Source organism: Schistocerca serialis, chromosome 4, assembly GCF_023864345.2.
Source record: "Schistocerca serialis cubense isolate TAMUIC-IGC-003099 chromosome 4, iqSchSeri2.2, whole genome shotgun sequence".
NCBI classification, from domain to species: Eukaryota; Metazoa; Arthropoda; class Insecta; order Orthoptera; family Acrididae; genus Schistocerca; species Schistocerca serialis.
Genome location: NC_064641.1, coordinates 625667848 through 625692818, shown reverse-complemented (window position 1 = coordinate 625692818; position 24971 = coordinate 625667848). Strand labels below are relative to the sequence as shown.

The window sequence follows — 24971 nt, the reverse complement described above, 5'->3', positions numbered from 1 at the left end:
GCTCCAAGTGGATTGTGTCCTATAGCTCTCTTCTTACTCAGTATCCTATGATAATCACACCTGGTCCCTGTGTTGTAACTGTAATGTCTATGTTCATTACACTTACTTCATAAGTCTCTTTTAAAGAAGATTATAGACTTGTGGGCAAACAGTGAATACATAGGCAGTGAACTATAATTTTCTGCATAAGTACTCATCCATCTGAACCTACTTACTGCAGTTAAAGCTTAAGCTTTACCACTGCCCCAAAATTTTATTCCCCCCCCCCCCCCCCCCCCCCCACACACACACACACACGCACACACACTATTGTCCATTACCAAATTAGCCATTCTGCAGAGCCTCAGATTTGGGACTATTAACTTGAGTCAGCTTGTACTGCAAACCTATCTTCTAAGTTGCTGTGTCAGTATTGGCGTGCATCTTCCTACATTTCTCTGGACTCACTAACTGATGGTTCAAATGGCTCTGAGCACTATGAGACTTAACTTCTGAGGTCATCAGTCCACTAGAACTTAGAACTACTTAAACCTAACTAACCTAAGGACATCACACACATCCATGCCTGAGGCAGGATTCGAACCTGCGACCATAGCGGTCGCGGGGTTCCAGACTGTAGCGCCTAGAACCGCTCGGCCACTCCGGCCAGCCGCTAACTGATCTCCACCTTCTTCTGTAGATAATTTAGTTTACTATTTTGCAATCATGACTTATTAAACCCTTGTGGTTCGGTAATACTCACACCTTACAGCGTGTGCCTTTTGGATAGCTTTGAAATCTGACAATATTTTGCTTATTTCATGTATAACATGTATCAGGTGGAACAGCTCTGTCATAGTTGGTTCTTCCAATGAACTTGATAACTCTTATTAAGATTTTTATTTTTATATGAATCTGTAACAAATGTTCCAATAGTTGTAGTAGTTTAGTAAGCTAATTAACAAAAAATTTGATGAGCCTCTTTTGTTTATAGGAACCTGTAACAAGTGTTTCCAGTAGATGTACCAGAATATTGATCTTACCCTGTCACATATAACATTGTCTGAGCAAGACTTTTGTGGAGCATGTATAGATGAGAGGGAAATAACTCCTTAGCCAGAATTTAATAAAAATAAAATGAAACTTTTGTATCCATAGTTAAACGAGGTGGAGTGATCATCTACAGACATTCAAGAAATGAGCTGTTGTTGTTGTGGTCTTCAGTCCTGAGACTGGTTTGATGCAGCTCTCCATGCTACTCTATCCTGTGCAAGCTTCTTCATCTCCAAGTACCTACTGCAATCTACATCCTTCTGAATCTGCTTAGTGTATTCATCTCTTGGTCTCCCTCTACGATTTTTACCCTCCACGCTGCCCTCCAATACTAAATTGGTGATCCCTTGATGCCTCAGAACATGTCCTACCAACCGATCCCTTCTTCTGGTCAAGTTGTGCCACAAACTTCTCTTCTCCCCAATCCTGTTCAATACTTCCTCATTAGTTATGTGATCTACCCATCTAATCTTCAGCATTCTTCTGTAGCACCACATTTCGAATGCTTCTATTCTCTTCTTGTCCAAACTATTTATCGTCCATGTTTCACTTCCATACAAATACTTTCAGAAATGACTTCCTGACACTTAAATCTATACTCGATGTTAACAAATTTCTCTTCTTCAGAAAAGCTTTCCTTGCCATTGCCAGTCTACATTTTATATCCTCTCTACTTTGACCATCATCAGTTATTTTGCTCCCCAATGAGTAAAACGTCACATTTCAGAGTGTGCGCTGAAAAGTAATGCCTCCAATTTTTTAAAAATTCTATTCTGTAATGTTCATATGTCATACACATTACTTGGTCAACTTTCCTGATTTGCTGACACAAGTTGCAACCCTCTGCCACTAGAGAGCTCTGAATTGTAGTGTGTAAAATGGTGGGGCACAGGTAGTGTGTAACATCACTATGTTGGTGCATGAGAAACATCATGCTGTAATCCCTCAGAAAACTGATAGCATGAATTCAAGAGTTTTTCCACAGATGGACACCCTCTTCTTCAGCCTGACAATGCCAAACCACAAGCAAGCACATGTGACATCTGCAGTAATCTGACACATTGGGTTCACTGTCATTGATCATCCTCCATACAGTACTGACATGGCTTCATCCAATATTCATCTATTTCCATAACTTAAAGAACACCTTCAAGGACTTCACTTTGATAGTAATGAAGTGGTACAAGCAGAGATGATGGTGTGTCTCCACTAACAAAGGCAAACATTCTACAGTGATGCTATCAACGAAATGGTCTTCTCATTGGGCGGTATGTGTTTGTTGTCAGCTAGACTATGTTGAGAAATAAATATCTAGACAAGAAGGAAAAAGATATAAAATGTTAATAAAGTTTGTTTTATTTGAATAGCTTCAAGAGTTTTCATGTAAAAAAAATTCAGAGGCATTACACCCTCGTACAAGGCTGTAGAAATTATATATAACTCGATATCCTTGACTATTTCTGTTCCACACCATCTTTGATGTAATACTGTGAAACACTGGCTACCTATTATGGTGTACATTCACTTACTAGCATAGTAGTCTTGCTAGATCAGTTGTCTCATACTAGGTCCTTCTATTCTTACTGTCAGTCTTCTGAGATTTGGGCAGAGGTCGAATGCAGCATCTTAGAAAGACGCATAGAGTGTTACAGTTGCATGCAGTAAGTGGAAGAGAAGACAGCATACTCTGGTTGCATCCATAGTGCCATTTGTAGGAAGCCAATGAGCCCTGGAGAGAGCAAGGCTCACTGTTGTGTGCTGGCAGCCTCTTTAAATATACCTTCTTACACGGAGGTGTGAGTGTAGCACCTTGTGCAGTCAACAGAGGCACCGTTAGTATCATATCTCCCCCCCCCCCCCCCCCCCACACACACAAAAAAATAATAATAAAACAAAAAATTTTGTCATCGCATAGTGTGGATTTGTGAAGTGACAATAGGTAAGCCTGTGGCATGGTGAAGCTGATGGAGTTGGTTGCAGCCCTATGGCGGATAGTGCCAACTAACTCTTGTCCCAACATTCTCCTTGTGAACCACCAGGAACATCTGCCAAAAAACTGGAGGTAGGCTGTCTATCCAACAGCACAGGTGATGCTGCTGAGCACAATGAAGGCTGTGAGGCTGATACAGGCTCAATGTCCATGACTGACACTGCTACGAATGGCAACAGATGTGATGGATGCAGCTATGGCTGTGTAGGTTGATAGAGGTCGACCTTCATGACAATGTCATCTGTTGACCCATGTGTCCTAACCTCAAGCCCTGGCATTGGCTGTGTGGCAGCAGTTTGGTACACAGAAAGTGATTCTGAAACATTAAAATCCATGGCAGAATCACAATAATCATGAAATCGAAGCTGGTTTTGGTATCGTCAGTGGGTGCCTGTTTTGCCATGAATGGTATAATGAGCTCGGCAAGTCGTGTTAGTGATGACACCTGATTCCCCATTGTGATGCTTGTTATAAACATTATAGAAGACTTTGTCCTTCATGTGGAACTTCATTGCGAAGTTGGCCTTTGAAGCAGCGGTTAGAGGATGAAACAGATGAAACGAAGTGCGATGACAGTGACCGTATCATAACTCTACTGGTGCAGCATGGTGAAAAGGCAGAGTGTAATAGGGGCTGAGAAACAATAAAAAGCACATACCCAGGCATGAGGTTTGGACATCTGAGCCCTGAAAGTACGGACAAAACATTTGGTTTCACCCTTCGGTTGAGGATAGAATGAAGTAATTTTGATATGTTGAATCCCATTTTGTTGGCAAAATTGTTGAAATTCCAATGAAGAAAACTAAGGGCCACTGTCTGAAATGATTGATTGTGGCAAGCCTCCTAACAAAAGACAGAAACGAATGCTTTTATAGTGCTAGTGCTAGTCGCTGTGTTAAGCAGAATGACAAATGGATGTCTATTGAATGTGTCAATGATAATTAGCCACCATGTGTTCTGGAAAGGACCAACAAAATCAGTGTGCATATGTTGCCAAGGACTGTCAGGCTGATGCTAGTTGAAAAATTTTTGGCATGGTGCTGCCCGTGGCAGTGAGCAGTCTTCTCATCAGGACTGACCATGTACAATGCTAGCTACTTAATTTTAGTGATTCCCCAGTGTGATATACATAAAAGTTTCAAAATAGTTTACTGCAATGATATGAGAATCATGACTTGCATTTGTTCAGTAGGATTATGCAATGAAATCATGTTGTTGGAAAGAGAAAAGCCATTGCAATGAGCATGTTATTGGCATACTACTGTACCTGAAATTGATTTTGGACTTCGAGGCCAACCCATCCAAATGTAGTTCTTGAGCAGTTGTAGTGATTCATCATGTTCAGTAGCTGGGGGGGACAATCAATGGGTAAAGCTTGCAGTGCTTATGAATCGGTTGATCAATTTCAAGACAAGAAGCCTCCAATGCATAAAATTCTGGATCACATCCCATAGATATGTGAGACAGTGTGCCTCCCGTTGCATGATGTGCTGTAGGGCAACAAATAATTTCATATTAATAACTGGAAAGAAGTAGTGACTAATTGCAACTTTTGTTGAATGAGCAGTCAATGGCTTAAGATCAGTCACAAGAAAAAAATTTTCTGGTACGTAGATACTAATGAAATTTTCTGCTGCCCTAAATAATTGCTAAGTCTTCCTTTTCCAGCTGACTGTAGTTGAGCTGGACCTTATGGAGCTGTCTCTTAGCCATGTTTTGGCAGTGATCATTGATGCAGGCAGGCAGCTTGTTAACAGTCATGCCCACATAAAATGCCGCACAGTGGTTGCAGATAAATTGATAGAACATATGGCTGCTTTCAAAGTTGCTCGCACCTTTGATAAGGTAGGAAATACATGCGACAGTACTGGAATATATGGTAGTGGAAGAGTGTATGGGACAGGCGATGGATCTAGATCTATTACGATGATGTAAAATATGGGGCAAAGCATAGGGAGCAAAGGTGGAACAGGGATGGACAGAGGTGTTGCATAAATTGAATGGTTGGTGGAATACTACCATGGGAGGAATGGGGAGGACATTTCTCGTTTCTGAGCACAGTGACAGGTAGTATACAGAGAAGCCCTGGTAGAGAAAGTGATTCATTTGCTCCAGTTCTGGGTGGTACTCAGTCACTAAGTCGGCACTGCTTTGTGACCTGTCAGTCAGTATGTGGGAGATGGTGTGTGACTGGAGAGACAAGGCATAGGTTGTTTTATCTGCACTGAGAAGCTGTCCCTCTCCAAATATTCCAAGGGTCTAGCCAAGGACGTCATAGGCCAAAATCACCCTCCCTACTTTCTCCAGAAACAAATCTCCTGCACCATGTGTTATACCATTGTGTGTATATACTGAAACAGCAGGGACATAAATTGCAGACCATTATCAGCAACAACTTTGCACAGAAAACCATTCATGACATAGAATTTGGTAAAGACCAGCAGAGTGTATTCTGTGTTGTGGTTATTAGCACACTACTGAAACGTAAAGTAAAATTAGTCCAGTTGTTCTGACTAACCTCATCATTAACTTGACTCTTCATCAAAGCAGCTATTTTCTCAGGTTTGGGGAAAAAAATAATCACTGGCAGCCAAATCTTGTGAATGTGGAATTACTTGAAGAAATACAGAAACCAGCCACTTTTGGTTTAGCTTGATCTATGCCAAGACTTGTTTTGGGTCTTCACCTATCTTCTATTGGTTTAGTAACATTTTTGTCTTTATCACTACAGTGTTCTTGTCAATTATATTTTGTGTGCTGCATCTATCATTTGCTCTGTAACTTGTAGCTCCTTTTCTTTCATTTATATGCTTAGCACATACACTTTTAACTTTATTGTTGCAGGATAGCATTCACCAAATGGCCAATTTATGTGTTTGTTAGCTTTGAAAAATAATTAAATTAAAGACTGAAAGACATTCTGGTTTAAGTAAAGCTATATATAAAGTGCCTGGTAGCTGTACTTCTTCAAGTAATTTAATCCTCAGTCACAGAGCTCAACAAACATTGCCATGGCTTAGTCAATATGCTAAGGTTCTTCTTCATACAGGAATAAGAGCACTTTTGCAACAGTGATGTGCACATTATCATGAAGGAAGAGAAATTTCTTCTGAAAATTTAGTCTAAATAGCAACCTTTATTTTGACCATTAAATAATACTCAGCAGAGCTTATGGTACAACCCGTATTGTGGTAATCTATGAGCAACATACCTTTGGAATCTCAAAAGATAAACTGTTTTCACTTTTTGACACATTTTAGCCTTTTGTCACCATTTGTTATGACTGGTATTTTGTCTCTGACATTTAATGATGAATCCTAATTTTACACAATGTTATGAAATATTGGGAACACATGTATGTTGTTTACAGACATAACCCTGCCACATAAAATCTTTATAATGACCACAACTCCATGTAAAATGTGTCATATTGATTTTTTAATGTCCAGAGCAGTGAATGCAAAATCACACTTAAATTCAGCCACCAGCTGAAAAATTCTTTACTGTTGAATCTACATCCTATTTTATATTCATGTGAGTTAAACACTGTAAAATGCAGTTCTTTATCACAGTAGGTAATTCAAATACATAAAAGATATTAGTACATGGTTGTTCACAAAATCACCACAAAAAGCAGATAAGCATACATCTCTGCAGCTTCAGAGACTTTCAGCTGAAAATTTATACTTCCCTAAGCCATAATACTTTGGTCACGTGCTTGCTGTTTCTTTGTCAGGGCAAGAACTTTTAAAACATCACTTCTGTACCATGTGTATTGCATGTTATTTCATCTATAATCAGAGTGGAATAGTATATATCCTAAAGAAGAATGTATTTCTTTTCTAAGGTTGTAAAATCATGTGGATTTTTGGTTGTATTGACTACAGTGTATTAACTTTTAGCTGCTATTGAGTTGTTGTATGAATCTAAGCTTTTTATTTTTTCTCCGACCTAACACCTTGTTTCCAGACAAACAATAGTACCATAACCATTGAGACATGAAAATTTTATTTTTAATATTAGCTCCATGTAGCTTATATTTAAATCTAAGACAAGGAAAAAAGAAAATACGGCGAGAAAAATCAGACAACTTTAATTTAGTTTTGATGTTTTGCTGCAGGATCGTGGCATTCTGGCACAGTCATTTGGAAAACAGACAGAAGTGGGATACATTTTGAGTCTTGGCGTCAGCAAAGCTCATCGTCGTAATGGCATTGCATCGCTCCTGCTAGACAACCTCATTTCTCACCTTACAACACTGGAGCATTCAGATTGCAAGGCAATCTTCCTGCATGTGCTGACTACAAATTCAGCTGCCATTCACTTTTATGAGCATAGAAACTTCAGGTAAATCAGAAAATAATGCCTAACATTTCTTGCTGTAATGTCATATATCTGCTGCAATGCAAAGAGGTCCTTTTTTGTAGTTAAACAGTCAGTGGTGGTATTATAGATTGGCAGGTTTGTTAAATTTTCGCAAGTGATTGATGTGTCCAGTAAGAAAGAAACAGTCAGTCCAAAATTGTTCCTCTCCTTTTTCATTCCTTCAACAGCTGTACATATACCCTACCCTTTTCCTTCATTATGATGAAGGAATGTTATAGTATTCCAAAGGCTCAAGACCCAGATGTATTTCTAAATTTGTGTATGTGATTCTGCTCGTTTTTGCTATGATTAACTACACACTCCTCTTTAGTATCACATATAGATAACAACAGTTTTTTTACTTTGATTTTCAAAACTGTTTGCATTGGCATTTAGTGAAGCGTTACAGGCAAGAATATATCTGGTAAATTATTACTGTCCAAAAGTTAGAAATAAATTAGTGTTACCAATAAATCAGTTACTCGAAATAGGAAAATTTGATTTAATTTTTTGAAAACTCATTTATCAAATTCCTAAGAAAATCAGACCTCTAAATTTTCAGCAAATTATCAGAATAAGAAAATGTGTATTTAGCAAGCTGTAAAATAGCAAGAATTAAAATTTTATATTTCTGTGTCTTCTTTAAGAACATTGGGAAAGAGGAAGATACACATGCATTTGCATTCACAGAATGTGGTTTGAATTTTTTGTTAGCCTCTACTTATTAAAATCTTAATATATGTCCATTTATCATACCACGAGAGTTGTGTATCACCTAAAAAAAAATTTATCAGAAGGCACAAACCAGTCTCCTTAGCCCCACAGCTGTCATTCACTTTTATGAGCATAGAAACTGAAGGTAAATCAGAAAATAATGCCTAACATTTCATGCTGTAATGACGTATATCTGCTGCAGTGCAAAGAGGTCCTTTTTTTGTAGTCCCAGCAGTATAGGAAAAACAACAGATGCTGACAAACATTGCCAATCAAAAGGCTGCTGTACTGTAGTGAAGCCTAAATTCGTCCAGAAAACATATGAAAAGTCAAAACAGCTAGTATATGGTAACCCATTGTACCTGTGTCTCTGAAAACATTCAGTTTAAATGTACTGATGCCCATGTGTTACAAAGCTGCAGCCATCACCAGAAGATGGCCCTCAGTCGGCAGAGATCTAAATGTGCTTATAATGCTACACAACCAAGGATTGTTGATCTTAAAAGCATGAACAAAATACAGTGTCTTGCATGTATTTTAGTTTTGTAACGGTTGAGTATAAGATCACTTCTCCGAAGATATTTCACTACTGTAGGATTGTGGTAATAAAATTTTTCTCAGATAAAGGGTGCTGTAGATCTTGAATTTGAGAATCAAAATTTTCATCAGAGTCACTTAAGATTTTTATGTAGTTGTTGACTACATTGCTGATTTGTTCAGAGATAACCATTAACTGCTCATTTCTGAGACACACATTAATTATTAAAGAAGTAAATTAATGTTTCCACTCTTAATTATGCTTTTACTCTGTTTAATTACTTATACTTAAATTTTGTATTTATTGTAATGTAAATCTCTCAGTTCGTTTTAACTCAAATACGTTATATAACCTTTCATATTAACCAATTGTCATAAGTTAATAAAACCAAAGATAACTTGATACCCCAAGTTGGCCATCATATTTAGACTCCAATTTTAATTCAAAACTGTTAATGTTTCACAAAATTTTACTTCTATTAGATAACTATGTATAATTTCAGGAAAAAGTTCTCCAGTAGTAACTCACTAGATAACCACTGAATAAGTTTTAACACTTCACAAAGTTTTATTTTGTGTTCTTTATATACTTGCTACTGACCATTTATTATTATGATATTTTAATTGACAGAGGCGTGTAATCAGACATGACTTAAGACATACTAAGCTTTGTTGATACGTCATTTTAGTAACATCTTATATATTAAATTTGTTTTAATACTCAACAACAATGTCTTGACATAGTTTGAAGCATCTCCTCACACTGTGTGGCTGTTGACTTGCCGAATGTTGGCCTGGCATCTAAAAGCCAGCAGAGCAGCACCAGAAGACATCCATTTGGTACTTGAAAGGAACTAAAAACATGCACTTTTGTAGCATTTGCAAAACACATTTAATGTAATAAAATTGGTAATCATTTACTGAACAAAAGAACATAACCTACTGTACTGTATATTATGAGGGTGGTAAAATTCATAGTGAAACGGCTTCCAAGTGTAGCTATCTTTGTTAGTAAAACATGTCAGACATCAGTAACCAGTAGTAGTTGGTAGCTATCATCCATTTGAATTGTGATTCATACCTCACCATCACCTTGCAAGCAGTTGCTGTAATTGTGCATTTGCCACAGGATAATGATATGTATCCTTTAACCTACTATCTAATTGTGTTATAAAATAAAATAAAAATAAAATAAAGAACTTCTTTCTGAAATCAGATATAAACTCCAAACAACTTCTGGAGGTATTTCCCAGACAATGGCAGATCATTTTGCTAAATCTAGTACTGCTGAACTTCTAGTCTCAGCATCCCATCACCACCATGCATCTGCAGAACGCAATGAATTGGATGTCAGTTACAGTGACTCAGTATCCTATAACTACGTAACTGAAGCCCTTTTAGAACTAGGACGAGAAATTCTGCCTTATGCAAGACACTTTTTTTCTGTTTTGTTTCACCCAGACATGTTTCAGTACTTTTTGTGCTATCTTCAGTGGATTATTTTTTATTTTCTAACTAATATTGTTGTTACATATTAACATTTAGTGAAGCTTTTGGTACATAATATTTACAATTGCATAAGGCAGAATTCCTCTTCCTATTTTCATAGCAAGTATGGACATAACAAGAACAAGAACAAGAAGAACTGTAACCCACAAGATGATCCTTTTAGAACTATTTGATACAATGTTAGAGAAGGCAATAATTCATAAATGAGTTTGCAGTTCTTTTGTTCCTCCTCCTACACTGCAACAGTAATGTATCAGTTGCAACAACAATAACAACAGCAACAACAACAACAACAAATATCAAATTGGCTACAGCTCTGAGTGTTCATTTTAACCATTCTTTTTGTCTCTTTAATTTATGTCTTTGGGTCATTCCATGCCAAGTGGTCTAGAGGCTCCCACATGACCCTCATGGATTTTGATGAAATTTTGTATGAACATTCACACTTGTTCTCAATGAACACTGGTAAAGTTTCAGTTTCAGGAATTCAATACTTTCGGAGATACAGTCACTTGTTTAAGACCATAGCACAGCTTTCTATAGTGCGTCCTTGAATTTTCAGCAACTTTGAGATGAGATATCTCTGTAAGTATTTGCATGAAAGAAACAAAACTTGGCCATCTTATACAACTTTTAGAGCTCTTTAAAGTAAAATGTTAAGAAAAGGATTTCTGAGCAATTTTCATATAGATAATTTGAAGCAAAGTTGGGCGAAAAAATAGCTGTTTAAAAAAAATGCGAAATTTATTTTTTATATCTCCAGAAGTAGTTGTGGGATGTACATGAAACTTTGCTCACCATAAGTCACCAACACAATGTCTTAGAATATAGAATTTCATTCTCCTATTGCTTTCCATTATTTCACAAGTCTAGGGTAAAGTTGACGATTTTTCAAAAAGTGCTAAAAATGGGTATTTTTAGTCAAATTTTTCAAAAAAGTGTCCAAACTCTTCTAAACTATGGTCATTAGAAAGAGCATATTCTAAACAATCTAGAAAAGTGGATTTGGTTTTGCAATGCAAGCATATAAGGCCCTAAAAAGTAGCATCATCAAAGAGGCGCACTGGAAGTTTGAAGACATTTTTCTGGCACTCAAATTATACCTGAAATCTTTTATTTTGCCTTATACATGTTTATTAATGTCTGGGATAAGTGAAATAAGAAGTCCTGATGAATAGGACCTAACTTAAGTCCAAATAGCAAAAGAATAAAAATAGAAACAATGTTATTTCTTAATTGTCACCTCCCCCCCATCCCCCCCCTAATCTCTCTCTCTCTCTCTCTCTCTCTCTCTCTCTCTCTCTCTCTCTCTCTCTCACACACACACACACACACACACACACACACACACACACACACACACACACAGTTATTATTAAGAATGAATGTAAATCGTAAAATTTATTTGCATAATCATCTAATTATTAGTTGCCTGTTTAATGAACAACACCAGCTTACTGATGGGAAAGAAGTGTATAAATGAGTTGCTATGGTCCATGGTGGCTTAACCAGTGCTAGTTTCATTTCACCTGAGAAAACCAGCATTCCCATTGCCATAGGGGCCACGCCCAATAGCTTAGCAACAACAGCCATGGGTGGGTTTCTTTACCACAGGATCCCAAGCCTGATAGCAAAATTATTTAAGTGCCCTGTGTAAAATTAGAAGGCACTCTTGGGTTCCTTAGATTGTTTCCTCTAACCTATTTCAATTTTTGATATACTACATTAATTTTCTGATGAATATCGAGAGGAATGGTGTTTTGCCGGCCAGACGAATTTACTGACGGAGCTGGAATAACTGCAATAATGTGGTGTTCCGGAACCCAGCAGTTGTCACTTCTTGGTGGCCAATAAAATGAATTTTCTGGACCATGTGGGTGCATAAAATTTATTAATGCATCCCTTTGCTCTGTGGAGGTCTCACAGATATTCCCAATCCACCACACGTTTTCATAGATGTATGCAACATAATGTCCTGGTTGGAGAGCAGACATTAATATGCCTCCTTCATTACTGTGACCCATTTTAGCTAGAAAAGATGAACAATCATTTGAAACTCTGCTGACCTGAATTGTTGTTCCATCAATAGGTATAGAGTGATGATTTTCTCTAGTACCTGCTACAGTTTGGCCGAGTTTAAACCTCTCTTCTTGTGACACAATATTCTTTTGAATTTCATCTTTACTGACGAGACCAAATTTAATTCCATTAATGTTTTCAGAGCAGAAGTGAAACAGATCTAGGGGAGTAAGAATCTGTCCATTAAGTGGCCATTGCAAGCTTGCTCTTGCTGCTAACCACTTTGTTGTACCTCCAATCCCATCACAAGGTGATTTCCCGTGACTAGTAGCAAAACAATTCCATTCGGCTGTCATTCCAAAATCACTCTTATGATAGCACAAATTTAGGAAATTCTTGAAATTTTTATATTGAGCACTGGGGCCATCACTGAAATAATGAATGTGGGATATCTGTGCAAACTGTGCTTTTATATATTTGATGAGCTCCTTGATAAAAACGTGAACTGTAATAGTGTCATGCCGCAAACAATTACTGATAATGCAGAAACTTAAAGATTCTACTTTCTCATTTTGACGAAAGTAGGTAACAAATGGATGAATTGTTGCATGACTATTGTCCCAGTGGAAGCCTTGCACAGCATCCTGAATGATAAAAGAATAATTTTCTGCAAAATCCATTAGGACAACAAGCTCTTCGTCTTTCAGATGACATTTAAGGCCTTTAAGATGCAAGCTTTGATGCTTGGCAATGTAATGATGGTATGACAGACTCCATATTTTATTTTTTACATCTTCAATAAATTCATCCATTGCCATTTGCTTCGTGTCCAGTGTGGCCCGATCGGTATGTATCCGTTGCTTAAACACAATAACTTCCTGTGGCTCATGATCTAGGAAATAGCTGGTAATTTCAGATGCTATAGCTTCGGGCCCAGGACACCTTTCACAGCGATTTAGCATGCACTGTTTAGAGTTCAAACTGCAAACTGTGTTGCTGAGAATTTCCTTATAATTTTCACGTATACCAGCTCCGCTAAGCATAAGCTTAACATTTTGGTGAATTGCACAGACGCAAACTGCGTGCATTCCAGCTGATCCTACTGTTACACACCATTTGGGTCTAAGTTCAGAAAACTTTGAGAACCCTTTTCTGGACCATTAGTATTCTTATAGATAACATACATTTCCCATAAATTGCAAAGTAACAATCTTTTCTGCATGTATGTCTTTCTATCTAAAAGTCTAACTGAAATACTATCTTTTTTTCCAGGGCACACCCTACTATACTCATCATCTTCAAAAAAATTTCGCACTCTACTAGCAACTTCTGCTGGTAATTTCCTGCTTTGCCTATTTTCGGGAAGTGCCAGAATGCCCTTCTCTACCTTAAGCTTCCGAGCATTCTTCACCATTCTTTCGGACACGCCGAACTAGGCTGCTGTCTGTCTGACTGTCCAACTTACAGGTGCCAAGGTTAAAATTTGCAACTGTTCTTTATGAATTGCATTCTGCATCTTGGCTTCCAGTTCAGTCAGCAAATATGCATAGTCGGCACAGTTTCCACATTCCTTAATTTCACTAGCATCTTCAATTTGTTGGTTTACTCCCATTGCATTTACAATTCTGTTTTTAATCACATTTGAGCCTTTTGAATTTTCTTCTTCACATATTGGGGCTTCTCTCTGTAGCTTACTGTTCTCTTCAGGGGTGAAATACCAATAGACAATAAGCTACTATTTAATTCTTCTTTTGGTGTAAAGTCCTCATCAGAATGTGATGATGAGGCTGATAAAGCTTTGTCCAAGTGTTTATTTAATGTAGTCCTGCAAGCCGGACAAATTTTCTGACCTGGCTTTATGTTATTAACAAGCTTCTTCTTCAACATATCAGAAGCCTTATTAGCTGCTTCAGTATCAAGAGTGTGAATTCCTGCCTTAACATTATGATTCACCTTCCGAAAGGGATTGAAGCATTTTTTTTGTAACCTCTCATATTGTGTCAATAACAGGGCCTCATGGTGTAGGCAAACTTGAGAGGTATAGTCCAGCTTTGCTTCAGAACGTCGGACCAACAACTCTTTTTCCTCATCACTAAAATCCACAAACCATTTTAAAGCAGCTTTTTTGGCAAAGAAAGTGACATGACACTTTGCTCCACTATCTCCTTGCCCAATTGAGCAGGAAGGTATGCTGTACCCTTCTGCATCCATCTCTAATCAGTAACTAAATAATGTATTTGGCCTCTAAGTGCAAATTATAATCTGCTTAAATTTCAGACAAATTGCTACTGAATGAAATTATACACAATGTATAATACCAATGAAAAAATCTAATAAGAGATATATGTTATAAAATACACAATCAAAACAATTTTTTGTAAATTAGATTACTTTGATGGTCTTATGAATCATTTAACAAGCCACACTCAGTCAAGAGAACCCTCTCACTATGCTGGAAACACACCACTGAAATACTGATTGTTCAAACAAGCCTCACAATAATGAAACAATCTGATTGATAAAGTAATTGTTGCCATTATATTTTCTATAAACAGTGAATCTTGTGAATTTTCTCTGTGAAACTAGTGGTTACATATTTACCAAGGTAGTAGGCTACATTTAAGTGTGATTAAATACAAAACTAAAACTCTTAGATGTTTAACCAACCAATTTCACATGTTTCCCTAATAACTTTAAGACAAAAATTCACAGGTTACAACACCTAGGTATTAAAATGTCTGCAATATTGATTGGAAAATTTACATCACTTGATGCATGATTCAAGCAAACCGATTCTTTTTTGGAAACATGTTTTATACAATTGAATCCAAAAATTAGGTTTTCATTTTCCACTTGTAAATATTTACAATTTTGAGAAATACAAAAAATATGAAGCTGTTATTCATTGAATTCTTTATTATCTCTCTCTCTCTCTCTCTCTCTCTCTCTCTCTGTTTTTTTTTTTTTTTCCCAAATGAGAAGAGTTTTATGCAGATGAACACTTACGATAAAAGCAGAAGGGCTACTTCTCATAGTTTTCAAGTTTTTCTGACAGTCTCATTGCGTATTTACCAGATCTTTTTATTTCAATTATTCAAGGCACTAATAAACATTTATTAGGCATAATAAAAGGTTTCAGGTATAATTTGAGTGCCAGAAAAATGTGTTCAAACTTCCAGTGCGCCTCTTTGATGATGCTACTTTTTAGGGCCTTATATGCTTGCATTGCAAAACCAAATCCACTTTCCTAGATTGTTTAGAATATGCTCTTTCTAATGACCATGGTTTAGAAGAGTTTGGAGAAAACACTTTTATGAAAAATTTGACTAAAAATACCCATTTTTAGCACTTTTTGAAAAATCGTCAACTTTACCCTCGATTTGTGAAATAATGGAAAGCAATAGGAGAATAAAATTTTATATTCTAAGACCTTGTGTTGGTGAGTTATGGTGAGCAAAGTTTCATGTACATCCCACAACTACTTTTGGAGATATAAAAAACTAAATTTCACATTTTTTTTAAACAGCTATTTTTTCGCCCAACTTTGCTTCAAATTATCTATATGAAAATTTCTCAGAAATCCTTTTCTTAATATTTTACTTTAAAGAGCTCTAAAAGTTGTATAAGATGGCCAAGTTTTGTTTCTTTCATGCAAATACTTACAGAGATATCTCATCTCAAAGTTGCTGAAAATTCAAGGATGCGCTATTGGATGCTGTGCTACGGTTTCAAACAAGTGACTACATCTCTGCAAGTATTGAATTTCTGAAACTGAAGCTTTACCAGTGTTCATTGATAACATGTGTGAATGTTCATACAAAAGTTCATCAAAATCCATGACGGTCATGTGGGAACATTTCTCGATATTAGACCACTTGGCATGGAATGGCCCCTTTTGCAGATGATGAATACTGCCCTAACTTCCATAGATTTGAGAAACTTTCTGGGTCTTAGTCTAATGGTTTGGATGACTTAAAAGTGTTGAAGTATGTATGCAAACTTCCACTTCTTTAACGAGATGACTTACTTGAGATGTTCGGCCGACCTTTCCTCGTTGGTTAGCCTGCCGCTGCAAACCCTCTTTCTCTTCTTCTCTGAAGTATGTTGCTAGTTACAGGAATTTCTCAAGACTTTTGCTACTTATAAAAATAAGTAGACGTATAAAGTTTCATTTGATTCAACCAATGATGTATATTTAAACTTCAGACATTTTACAAAATCCCACTCTTCACATAAATAAATACTGGTTAGTAAGTCTCTCGTTTGTCCAAACGTCAGAAAGAAAGTTAATTTACATATAAGAGAAGGTTGGCTTAATAACCATGTCCATTCTCAACATGAATCTTAATACACGTCTTCCCTTCACCAAGGAGAAGACAAAAGGTTTTTTTTTTCCCCCAACTATTCATGTTACTATAACAATGGTCGAAACACAATTAGAACAGAGTAGCAGAAACACTCCATGGTTCTTCTATCAACTTTCACTAAACTTCCATGGATCAACCGACAAGTACTTGTCGGTGCCGTTTGACCACTGCCTCTACATTCTGCTCACGACTCATTTCCAACCTGCACACACAAAAACGTGATGAGCAGTAGGTAGGATTCCACTTCCAGCACTCATACCTAAAATATTGTGTGTGTGGGATGGCAGAAGACCGAGTGGTTCTAGAATTTATGCATAAATTCTTGAATTACTACATTAGGACCTAAATGCAAGGCACTGATCATGCAGGAATGCCTTGGTCTCAGGACTATGGCAACAGATAGTGTTATGCTGCTTGAGTTTTGTAAAGCTTTTGTGCAATTGCTACTACAATGATGTGCTGAAAATTAATGCCTCTGAATTTTTTATGTGAAAATTCTTAAAGCTTTCTAAACAAAACAAACATTATTAACATTCTACATCTTTATTCTTCATGTCTACAGCCCTCTGACACTAGAGGGCTCCAAATTGTAGTGTATAACTTGGCCGTTTGTAATATAACTGGTCAGTGTGCGAGAAACATTGTGCTATAATTGAGTTTTGAATTCAGAATTTGTACACACACGGAGCACCCTTTCCTTCAGCACGACAATGTCAGACCACACATGAGTACTGTGACATCTACATCAATCCAACACCTCTGGTTGACTGTCATCAATCATCCTCTGTACAGTCCCAACTCTGCCCCATCTGATTTTCATCTGTTTCCAAAACTTAAAGAAGGCAGATATTAGGTTGCGGCTCCATCAACAAAGCCAGACATTCTATAGTGATAGTATCAACAAATAAATCTGTCATTGGGAGAAATGTGTTCATTGCCATGGTGACTGTTGAGAAATAAATCTGTAAAATGAAGAATAGAGATGCGGAATGTTAGTAATGTTTATTTTACTTAAAGGAGTTTAGGACCAAACCATTACTCACCCATCACTTGAATTGATTTTCCTAAATCGCCCATAAGCAGTGAACCCTATCAGCAGTCTCACACGTTTGACCTAGTGGGACATCATGTGCAACAAATACCAACCCAACCTATGATGTAGCAAATTGCCACCATTTTTCCTGACAAGGTCAGCATTATTTTGGATTTATTGGGACTCAGTATAGGTAAAATTATTTGTTGTTATTAAGACAGCTACATAATGTAGCAGTGACGACTAATACTAAGTATGTCGCACTAGCCTTGGTAATATTTTGCCCTGTATATTTTGAAAAATGTGGCATCTGATACATCCTGGGAGACCAAAATGATTGCATGTAGTTGAAATTATAGTTTCCTAAGTACCTTAAACTCTACCATTAATAAACTTACAACCACAAAGTGATATTCGTCAAATGCCACTATGATAAATCACTCTGATTTTAATAACATCTTTCACAAGATACACCTGTGTGGCCAGAGATCTTGGTTATGTGTGTGTGAGTTGTGCTTGTGTGAATCTGCATGTTTTTTTCTGCTTTAAAAGAAGGCCTCGTGGCCGAAAGCTCAAATGTGTAGCAGTCTTTTTGTTGTGCCTCTGTGCAACTCAGTGTCTCCTCTGTATGGCAAGTAGCACTCTATCCTTTCCATACTATTATAATATTTTTGCTAAACCTTTTGATTTATATTTTAAGAGTGTTTTGCATCTGACTCTGCTGAATTAGAGATGTTTCTCGACCATACATTTTTTTCCCCCCACATTCAAAAATTAACTTGGGAATACTGGACCACTGCTTACTTTTTCTTCGAATTTAATACACTGGTTGATGTGGTGTTGAGTCATAGCAAATATCTCAAAATCTCCCTAATGCTCTATCTGTGTTGAACCTATGCTTTCTACTCAAAAGTTCTAAAACAAAAATCAGAGCAAATCTTACATGCTCCGCCACTTTTGTACCTACTATAAAGGAGCGGACTTTTCCACTTTTCAGACATTTCCTTAAAATCTCTGTCCAACTCCCCTATTATTACTTACCAGAATATTTCTCAGATTAAACTCAAAACCCATGTCAGCATTTGGATACTGCAAAATTCTTAGGTGTCTATATTGATGAGAATTTAAATTGGAAACTTTTTTTTTTTTTTTTTTTTTTTTTTTTTTTTTTTTTTTTTTTTTTTTTTTTTTTTGAGACTACTAAAACAATTTAGTTCCGCCACATTTGCACTGTCTGCAGCTCATGGTCTAATGGGTTACGTTGCTACATCTGGATAATGGGGTCCCGGGTTCGATTCCCAGTCGCGTTGGGGATTTTCTCTGCCCGGGGACTGCGTGTTTGTGTTGTCCTCATCATTTCATCGTCATCATTTGTGACAGTGGATAGATTGGACTGTGAAAAAAAAAATAGGCTATGAAAACATTGGGACTTTGTATAGGTGCTGTTGACTGTGCAGTTGAGCGCCCCACAAACCAAACATCATCATCATCACATTTGCACTTAGAATTATTGCACATCTTGGGCAGAGACATATCAGTATCTTGACATACTTTGCCTATTTTCATTCAATAATTCCATATGGAGTAATGTTCTGGGTAACTCATCTTTAAGAAACAAAGTCTTTGTTTGACAAAAAATATGCTGTAAGAATAGTGATGGTGCTCACCTATGATCATCTTTTTGATATTTGTTTAAGGAGTTGAGCATTCTGACTACTGCTTGACAGTATATTTATTCTCTCAAGAAGTTGTAAATAATCCACTACAGTTACAAATGAACAATGAGGTTCATAATTACAATACCAGAAGGAAGAGTGACATTCATTACTCCACATTAAGGTTGTCTTTAGTACAAAAAGGGGTGTACAGTCCTGCACCAAAAATTTTTGATCACTTACCCAGTGATATAAAATGTCTGACATACAGCAAAGTAAAACTTGATAACAAACAGAAAGTGTCTGCTTGATAACTGCTTGTGTTCTGTCGAAGAATTTCTATTATTGTATTACTGTAATGTGTAAAAGGTGGTAGGTTGGAATTAATAACTTACATCTGTAAATCCTTTTTCTTTTTGTAATAAAAAAAACCTTTGAAGTGTTCAGAGTGTAACTGTGTGCACAAATTATTTGCGCTGTGAGTATGAAATGACTCATTCCACATCATCATGATCTGTTGTGTAAAATTATCCGTGGAACATGCTTTCAACTGATTTAGCATGACAGTAGTGCACAGCTCCACATGAATGCATTGAGTGACTTGACAATCCCTCCTAACTCAAACTAACTACATGGTTAACAGATATTTCTGAAACCATCGCATGGTTAATAGTTATCTCTGGAAAATATATGATAGTTATATTTACACTGGTATCAAAAATGGTTCCTGAAACAATTGAGGTTTCCATTGTGACCGTCTCTCTTTTGTACTTTAAGTACATTATCAGATCTTAAGTGGGCAACTGTTATTTCGAGCTATCCAGTCACATTAGCTGTTCCTTCCTTTTTTTCTCACATTAGCTGTTCCTTCCTTTTTTTCTATGTAGCATCTAAAAGTCATCCTCAATACCTTGTAGTGGGAGGCCTGTCTCAAGCATATGCTTGCTTGGCTACTACTGATGGCCCATAGTTCCCCAGCCTGAAAGCATCTCTGTGATCTTTGTATCTAATTGAAAATGTACGCTCAGTTGTCCAATGTACCTTGCATCACATGAAAAACATTGTATCTCATACCCTCCCACTTCTTCCAATACACTGTACCTCTTCACAACATTGTGTTGTTAACTGTAGTTCACTAACTTTACACTTTAAAGTTAAATATGTCCCGAGTTTCTCTGAGATTTTACCATAATATGCCACTGTGAGAATCCTTATTTTATTCTTCACTTGTTCCACTTTTCTCCTCTTCTCCTCCTTTTTAATAAGACAGTTCACGATATCATAACTGTTGTTTACTGCTATCTGCTTAGCATTTTTTAACTCATTTAGTCTCTTGTCTGAACCGATTGGATAGTTTGCCACAGTGTGAACTAAACTTCTGAATGTAGCTTCTTCATATATACATATATGTGGGTGGCATTATTCATTTGGCATCGCTTCATCTGTTGTAGTAGGCTCTCTCAAGACATTAAAAGCATGCAAGTTCTCTTTGCTTATTACTTCTGAAACTAAAATTTGCACATGCTTACTGCAATTGTGCTATACAGTCAAGTCACTTTTCTCATGGAACTCATTAAATTTTCTAGAATTTTGTCAATATCTTCTTAAGTTCCTTCTACATCTACATCTACATCTACATTTATACTCCACAAGCCACCCAACGGTGTGTGGCGGAGGGCACTTTACGTGCCACTGTCATTACCTCCCTTTTCTGTTCCAGTCGCGTATGGTTCGCGGGAAGAACGACTGTCTGAAAGCCTCCATGCGCGCTCGAATCTTTCTAATTTTACATTCGTGATCTCCTCGGGAGGTATAAGTAGGAGGAAGCAACATCTTCGATACCTCATCCAGAAACGCACCCTCTCGAAACCTGCCGAGCAAGCTACACTGCGATGCAGAGCACCTCTCTTACAGAGTCTGCCACTTGAGTTTGCTAAACATCTCCGTAACGCTATCACGGTTACCAAATAACCCTGTGACGAAACGCGCCACTCTTCTTTGGATCTTCTCTCTCTCCTCTGTCAACCCGATCTGGTACAGATCCCACACTGATGAGCAATACTCAAGTATAGGTCGAACGAGTGTTTTGTAAGCCACCTCCTTTGTTGATGGACTACATTTTCTAAGGACTCTCCCAATGAATCTCAACCTGGTATCCGCCTTACCAACAATTAATTTTATATGCTCATTCCACTTCAAATCGTTCCGCACGCATACTCCCAGATATTTTACAGAAGTAACTGATACCAGTGTTTGTTCCGCTATCATATAATCATACAATAAAGGATTCTTCTTTCTATGTATTCGCAATACATTACATTTGTCTATGTTAAGGGTCAGTTGCCACTCCCTGCACCAAGTGCCTATCTGCTGCAGATCTTCCTGCATTTCGCTACAATTTTCTAATGCTGCAACTTCTCTGTATACTACAGCATCATCCGCGAAAAGCCACATGGAACTTCCGACACTATCTACTAGGTCATTTATATATATTGTGAAAAGCAATGGTCCCATAACACTCCCCTGTGGCACGCCAGAGGTTACTTTAACGTCTGTAGACGTCTCTCCATTGATAACAACATGCTGTGTTCTGTTTGCTAAAAACTCTTCAATCCAGCCACACAGCTGGTCTGATATTCCGTAGGCTCTTACTTTGTTTATCAGGCGACAGTGCGGAACTGTATCGAACGCCTTCCAGAAGTCAAGGAAAATAGCATCTACCTGGGAGCTTGTATCTAATATTTTCTGGGTCTCATGAACAAATAAAGCGAGTTGGGTCTCACACGATCGCTGTTTCCGGAATCCATGTTGATTCCTACAGAGTAGATTCTGGGTTTCCAAAAACGACATGATATTTGAGCAGAAAACATGTTCTAAAATTCTACAACAGATCGACGTCAGAGATATAGGTCTATAGTTTTGCGCATCTGCTCGACGACCCTTCTTGAAGACTGGGACTACCTGTGCTCTTTTCCAATCATTTGGAACCTTCCGTTCCTCTAGAGACTTGCGGTACATGGCTGTTAGAAGGGGGGCAAGTTCTTTCGCGTACTCTGTGTAGAAACGAATTGGTATCCCGTCAGGTCCAGTGGACTTTCCTCTGTTCAGTGATTCCAGTTGCTTTTCTATTCCTTGGACACTTATTTCGATGTCAGCCATTTTTCCGTTTGTGTGAGGATTTAGAGAAGGAACTGCAGTGTGGTCTTCCTCTGTGAAACAGCTTTGGAAAAAGGTGTTTAGTATTTCAGCTTTGCGCGTGTCATCCTCTGTTTCAATGCCATCATCATCCCGGAGTGTCTGGATATGCTGTTTCAAGCCACTTACTGATTTAACGTAAGACCAGAACTTCCTAGGATTTTGTGTCAAGTCGGTACATAGAATTTTACTTTCGAATTCACTGAACGCTTCACGCATAGCCCTCCTCACACTAACTTTGACATCGTTTAGGTTCTGTTTGTCTGAGAGGTTTTGGCTGCGTTTAAACTTGGAGTGAAGCTCTCTTTGCTTTCGCAGTAGTTTCCTAACTTTGTTGTTGAACCACGGTGGGTTTTTCCTGTCCCACACAGTTTTACTCGGCACGTACCTGTCTAAAACGCATTTTACAATTGCCTTAAACTTTTTCCATAAACACTCAACATTGTCAGTGTCGGAACAGAAATTTTCGTTTTGATCTGTTAGGTAGTCTGAAATCTGCCTTCTATTACTCTTGCTAAACAGATAAACCTTCCTCCCTTTTTTTTATATTCCTATTAACTTCCATATTCAGGGCTGCTGCAACGGCCTTATGATCACTGATTCCCTGTTCTGCACTTACAGAGTCGAAAAGTTTGGGTCTGTTTGTTATCAGTAGGTCCAAGATGTTATCTCCACGAGTCAGTTCTTTGTTTAATTGCTCAAGGTAATTTTCGGATAGTGCACTCAGTATAATGTCACTCGATGCTCTGTCCCTAACCACCCGTCCTAAACATCTGAGTGTCCCAGTCTATATCTGGTAAATTGAAATCTCCCCCCAGTATGCACACAGAGTGCAAAAGCATTTCGTTAACATTTTGTTTATAATAAATATGCTGAAAAAATTTATGTGCAATGTATTCCAGATTTTCTCTCAGTTGTTCTGCCACTAATGCTGCTGAGTCGGGAGGTCGGTAAAAGGAGCCAGTTATTAACCTAGCTCGGTTGTTGAGTGTAACCTCCATCCATAATATTTCACAGGAACTATCCACTTCTACTTCACTACAGGATAAACTACTGCTAACAGCGACAAACACACCACCACCAGTTGCATGCAATCTATCCTTTCTAAACACCGTCTGTGCCTTTGTAAAAATTTCGGCTGAATTTATCTCTACCTATAACGATTTCAGCTTCAGTGCTTTCTATCAGTGCTTGAAGTTCCGGTACTTTACCAATGCAGCTTCGACAGTTTACAATTACAATACCGATTGCTGCTTAGTTCCCGCATGTCCTGACTTTGCCCCGCACCCTTTGAAGCTGTTGCCCTTTCTGTACTCGCCCAAGGCCATCTAACCTAAAAAACCACCCAGTCCATGCCACACAACCCCTGCTACCCGTGTAGCCGCTTGCTGCGTGTAGTGGACTCCTGAGCTATCCAGCGGAACGCGAAACCCCACCACCCTATGGCACAAGTCGAGGAATCTGCAGCCCACACGGTCGCAGAACCGTCTCAGCCTCTGATTCAGACCCTCCACTTGGCTCTGTACCAAAGGTCCGCAGTCAGTCCTGTCGACGATGCTGCAGATGGTGAGCTCTGCTTTCATCCCGCTAGCGAGACTGGCAGTCTTCACCAAATCAGATAGCCGTCAGAAGCCAGAGAGGATTTCCTCCGATCCATAGCGACACACATCATTGGTGCCGACATGAGCGACCACCTGCAGATGGGTGCACCCTGTACCCTTCATGGCATCCGGAAGGACCCTTTCCACATCTGGAATGACTCCCCCCGGTATGCACACGGAGTGCAAAAGCATTTCATTAACATTTTGTTTATAATAAATAATTTTACCATTTATGAACTACCCAATTTTAAAACATTCTCTTCCAAATGGTGAATAAACATATCTACCATTGCGCCTGAAATGCTTGATCCCTTGACCAACCCATTTTTTCAGATGTAAAATTTGTTGTTAAATGACAAGTCATTTAATTTTGTGCTCATATGCAGCAGTTCTATAAACTCTTTTAGTCTCATGCCTCAACATGTTTGAAGAGACTATTTTTCAGTATCCCAATTGTCTCGTCCACCAGAATAGTACCATAGAAGTTCTTACTGTCGAGGTACATCAGTTGTGAGCCATGCGTAATTGAATTACCTTTAATTTCATTACTACACATCAAGTATGTTATACTACACACATCTTTTCTCTAGGAAACTGATAGAGCAATTTTGTTAACTTGTAAGCTGGATTACCTCTTGCATTAATAGTAAGCTGTACCTCTTGCATTAATAGTCGGTCTTACTGGATGGTTACCTGTATGTACTTTTAATTGTGATCGTAGTTTAGGTGCAGTGGAATTCATAGTATGACAGATTTTCTTCTTGAAATACAAAACATGAAACACACATTTTTAAAAGCTAAATTTATTTCTTTTTGGAACTTACCAGTTGAGTCCTTCAGTGTTTTGGCAATGCCGTATTCTTCAAAAAATGCTAACATTTTCTCAATGTATCTCTGTGCATTCACAATTACTATGATGTTCCCTTTGTCTGCCTTTGTAGTAACTGCTTTTCC

General features: G+C 37.9%; 1 protein-coding gene across 2 annotated transcripts in view; it reads left to right on the top strand.

Annotated features, from left to right (window-relative positions):
• Nucleotides 1-24971, top strand: part of LOC126475442 (N-alpha-acetyltransferase 60) — a 123840-nt gene that overhangs the window by 51631 nt on the left and 47238 nt on the right. For both annotated transcript variants that reach the window (XM_050103305.1, XM_050103304.1), the window contains exon 4: nucleotides 7143-7369. In XM_050103305.1, coding sequence (XP_049959262.1) covers nucleotides 7143-7369 — 227 coding nt within the window. The remainder of the gene's footprint in view (nucleotides 1-7142; nucleotides 7370-24971) is intronic.